The 3657-nt window shown below is 33.4% G+C and overlaps 1 protein-coding gene across 4 annotated transcripts; it reads right to left on the minus strand.

Moving 5' to 3' along the window:
* Window positions 1-657: 657 nt before the first annotated feature.
* Window positions 658-3390, minus strand: LOC111913674 (protein SUPPRESSOR OF K(+) TRANSPORT GROWTH DEFECT 1). 4 transcript variants are annotated; one of them, XM_023909529.3, is made up of 9 exons: window positions 3132-3390; window positions 2548-3028; window positions 2296-2401; window positions 2007-2205; window positions 1818-1886; window positions 1678-1752; window positions 1341-1439; window positions 1078-1233; window positions 658-923 (listed from the first exon to the last, which is right to left on the minus strand). In XM_023909529.3, the coding sequence occupies exons 2-9, from the start codon at window positions 3023-3025 to the stop codon at window positions 798-800; spliced, it is 1308 nt and encodes a 435-aa protein (XP_023765297.1). In that variant the 5' UTR covers window positions 3026-3028; window positions 3132-3390; the 3' UTR covers window positions 658-797. The 4 variants fall into 4 exon arrangements, with proteins under 4 accessions (XP_023765297.1, XP_023765360.1, XP_023765234.1 ...); XM_023909592.3 differs by having other exon boundaries at window positions 2548-3025; window positions 3224-3389; XM_023909466.3 differs by having other exon boundaries at window positions 3224-3388.
* Between the last annotated feature and the right edge of the window lie 267 nt (window positions 3391-3657).

Consider the following 3657-nt stretch of genomic DNA (forward strand, 5'->3'; position numbering starts at 1 on the left):
AAATAAAATAACAAATGGAAAATAGAAAACGAAAAAATTCTAAAAATGTCATGTGTCCAAATGAAAGAGAAGAATACATGTGGCAAAAAGTTCTTTATTTATTAGGGATGATATATATATATATATATATATATATATATATATATATATATATATATATATATATATATATATATATATATATATATATATATATATATATATATATATATATATATATATATCGGTTCGTGGCAAAATGAATAACCGGAAGGTTACCAGTAAAATGGTCAACTATAGAAAAAATTCAATAAAATATGTTAGTTTTGAAAAAAAAAAAATATATGCAAATCTAGTAAAAACAATATCATAATAGTGACTTTAATATATCATTTGTCTTTCAATAAGATTAAACTTTTTTTATTCAATGTATTTTAACAGTTATAAATACTAACCCAATAACAACTTAAATACCGATTTTGTGCACACCGGTTATGATGAGCACATCCACTATTTTAAAGTCTGATTTTTTTTTTCTTTACAAATTTATCAACTTTTATATTTCTTTTCGTTTCATCGAATATTCCCAATATTCCCGATGAAAGAATCAAGGCCTTGCAAAAATAAGGAAAAACGAACTTTTACAAAGGTTCCTTCCCTCTCTGGTACCCATCCAACTTCAAAATTAATAGGATTTATAAGCCAAAAAAATTGCAAATGACATTCAACTGCACAAAATATTCTTGATGCCACATTTGTAGAAAATCATCCATTAATAATTCAAATATAAACATTTCATTCAAAGAATCAATCAATCATCATCCTTCTTCTCCAAACTCTCTCGTAAATCTGTCATGCAATTCTAGATCCGATTTGCTTACAGTAGGTTTCTGTCTTGCTAAAACTTTGTCAAAATCTGTTCTCGATATTGGCGGTGGAAGGATCTAGAAGATATTCAAAACCAAAATTTAGTTTAAAAAATTCACAAGGTTCAAGGTTGTTTATATAAAAAGATTCATCCACAACAGTATTTGTTGTTCATTCCTCAATGAACAACAGAAACCGTTATGGTTTGGTTTGATTTTCAAACCTCCATACCTTTTCTGCTTGCCCTTGTGCAGCGAGATCCTGCATAGTGATCTCAATGGCACCTGGGTGTCTTGGTCCACAAGGCACCCAGGTGTCATCAGATGTTTTAATAAAAAACATAGCATCTTGCGTTTTACGCACAGGTTCAAACAGGACCTCATTAACCTATCACAAAAAGAAGCACACATACAATTATTTTCCAGCCATATCGATTACATTCAAAAAAATTATGAAAATGCCCACCAAAAAACAGTAAAAAGTTAAATACTTACACAAACAGCAATATCCGAACCAGAAAACCCTTCTGTCCTATACCCCAGTTGCTCAAAGTCACGATCAGTCAGGTTGTGAGGCGTATCTCCAAGGTGTACCTATACAGACATGACAAGACATGACATGACATAACATAAAATAACATAACATAATATAACATAACATAACATAACATAACATAACATAACATAACATAACATAACATAACAGGTCGTACTGTGTTGTGTTTGTTATACAAAAATTAAAAAATTTTGTCCAACCCAAAAAAAGGGTACGAAGGACTAGTTCTCGATCTCTGGTCTGTACAAAAGACGTAAATGCCCTCCTCAATGTTACCTTAAACATGTGCTGCCTTGCCTTTACATCGGGTAGAGGAATATAAATCCGCTTGTCGAATCTTCTCCTAATAGCCTGTAATTCACTTTGCGTTAATATTGCCAATGAAAAATCAATAATTTAAATCTCCAAAAAGTTACCTGATCTAATGAATACGGAGTATTTGTAGCTGCAAGAACCAGAACTTTGTCATCATTATTTCCAACACCCTGAAAGAAAACAAAAACAATAATTTTTGTCCTACTGACATCAGTCTGAGTCCAGTCCAATGCATGTTAAAGGCAGTAAAACCTGTTATGTGTAACAAAAGGGATTTGAGCATAAAATACCTGCATTTGAACAAGAAGTTCGGTTTTAATACGTCGAGATGCTTCACTTTCGTTTCCTTCACCACGTTGGCCCACCAACGAGTCTATTTCATCAATGAAAATAATTGAAGGGGCGCTTTCTCGAGCCATTTGGAATAGATTTGAAACCAACTTTTCACTTTCTCCCATCCATTTTGAAACCAAATCCGAAGAAGATATACTACACAAACACAAGAAAATATGATGATTGTCAATACATCACACTGTCACAGTCACAGTCAGAGTCAGAGTCACAGACTCACAACTTTACCTGAAGAAAGTTGAATCCGCTTCCGTTGCCACAGCTTTAGCCAAGTAGGATTTTCCTGTTCCTGGTGGTCCGTATAATAAAAAAGCTCTCCATGGCCGTCTCTTCCCTTTTTGTAAAAAAAATAATAATCAAAGAATTAAACATAAGTTTACAAAACATGTTTGCTTATTAGTAATCACCAAATATAAATATAACCAAACATTATGGACTTGAAAATTCAAATATCAAAAGGGAAAAAGTGAACAAACGAACCAACAAAGAATTGTGGGAACTTCACAGGTAGAATCACAGCTTCCTGCAAAGCTTGTTTAGCACTCTGAAGACCCGCAACATCATTCCATTTAACATTCGGTTTCTCTCTTATAATTGCAGAATTAAGCCCTGATCTAAGTTTAGATTGTTCAGAATCTTCACCACCATCTCCATCTCCGTTCTTTTTATTTGATTTAGGCCTTGTAGCGACCCCTGTATCTCCTCCATTTGATGAGGGTTTATTGCCTCCTCCATCCTCGAGAACAGCCCTAATTTCCTCAGCCCTCCTCAAATAATCGGTGAATTTTTGGGTGATTGCTTCTTTAAGCTTTGGATTCTTTTCATACTTCAAATGGGTCTTGAAGTATTCTAATGCATTCATGTAAAGCGTAAAGGCCTTTGCATAATTACCAGCTGTGTCTTCTTCAACTGCTTGCTTTACATACACGATTGCTTGTTCCTTAAAATTGCTATACATCTTCTATTTACGAATGAAGAATTGACAACATGAAAAAAAACCCCAAATCACAATCAAATAAACTTTGCAATAATTGAATAAAAATCAGATCGGATCAAGACTTAACGAGATAGAACACGGTAAAATCGATCACTGGATCAAACAGAGGATCATGAAAACTCGATTCTTGAATAGATCAAACGGAAACCCAACACTTACTTGAATTTTGTCCGACTGATATGAAAAAAGTGGGAAATCAAGAACGAGGATGGAAGATTTCGGGTCAACGAAGCTTTGGGATCAAGAGAGATGGAAGTTATCTTGAAGGGCGAGGTATAAACCGCGTAATCCTGTTTTGTTCGCGGGTCGTGTGATTTGGGGTGTTTCCAAGTAACTGCATCATTTGCCTCGAATAAAAAGGAAAATATCATTCAATGTGAGTAACTAGACTTATGGTAATTTTTTAAAAGGAAAAGTAAAAAATAATACTCGTAAAGTTTTTATTTTGTATATATTACAAAATAAACATTATAAGTACTACCCTTTAGGTCGTTTTTCCTTTTTAAACTTCAGGAAAATGTGGTCTTGTGATAATAGGATGGTTTCATGTATGGTTGTTTGAGTGAATAGCCTTTTCTAAATCCCAAAAGTTA

The sequence above is a fragment of the Lactuca sativa genome, chromosome 9 (genome assembly GCF_002870075.4).
Source record: "Lactuca sativa cultivar Salinas chromosome 9, Lsat_Salinas_v11, whole genome shotgun sequence".
Classification (NCBI taxonomy): domain Eukaryota; kingdom Viridiplantae; phylum Streptophyta; class Magnoliopsida; order Asterales; family Asteraceae; genus Lactuca; species Lactuca sativa.

Excerpts from the sequence above, each read along its gene's own strand:
- LOC111913674 (XM_023909529.3), bottom strand. The coding sequence starts at position 3,025 with ATGTATAGCAATTTTAAGGAACAAGCAATCGTGTATGTAAAGCAAGCA. Across the intron at positions 1,440-1,677 it reads CAAGGCAGCACATGTTTAAG|GTACACCTTGGAGATACGCC; the intron begins GTAACATTGAGG and ends ATGTCTGTATAG. Across the intron at positions 924-1,077 it reads CACAAGGGCAAGCAGAAAAG|ATCCTTCCACCGCCAATATC; the intron begins GTATGGAGGTTT and ends AATATCTTCTAG.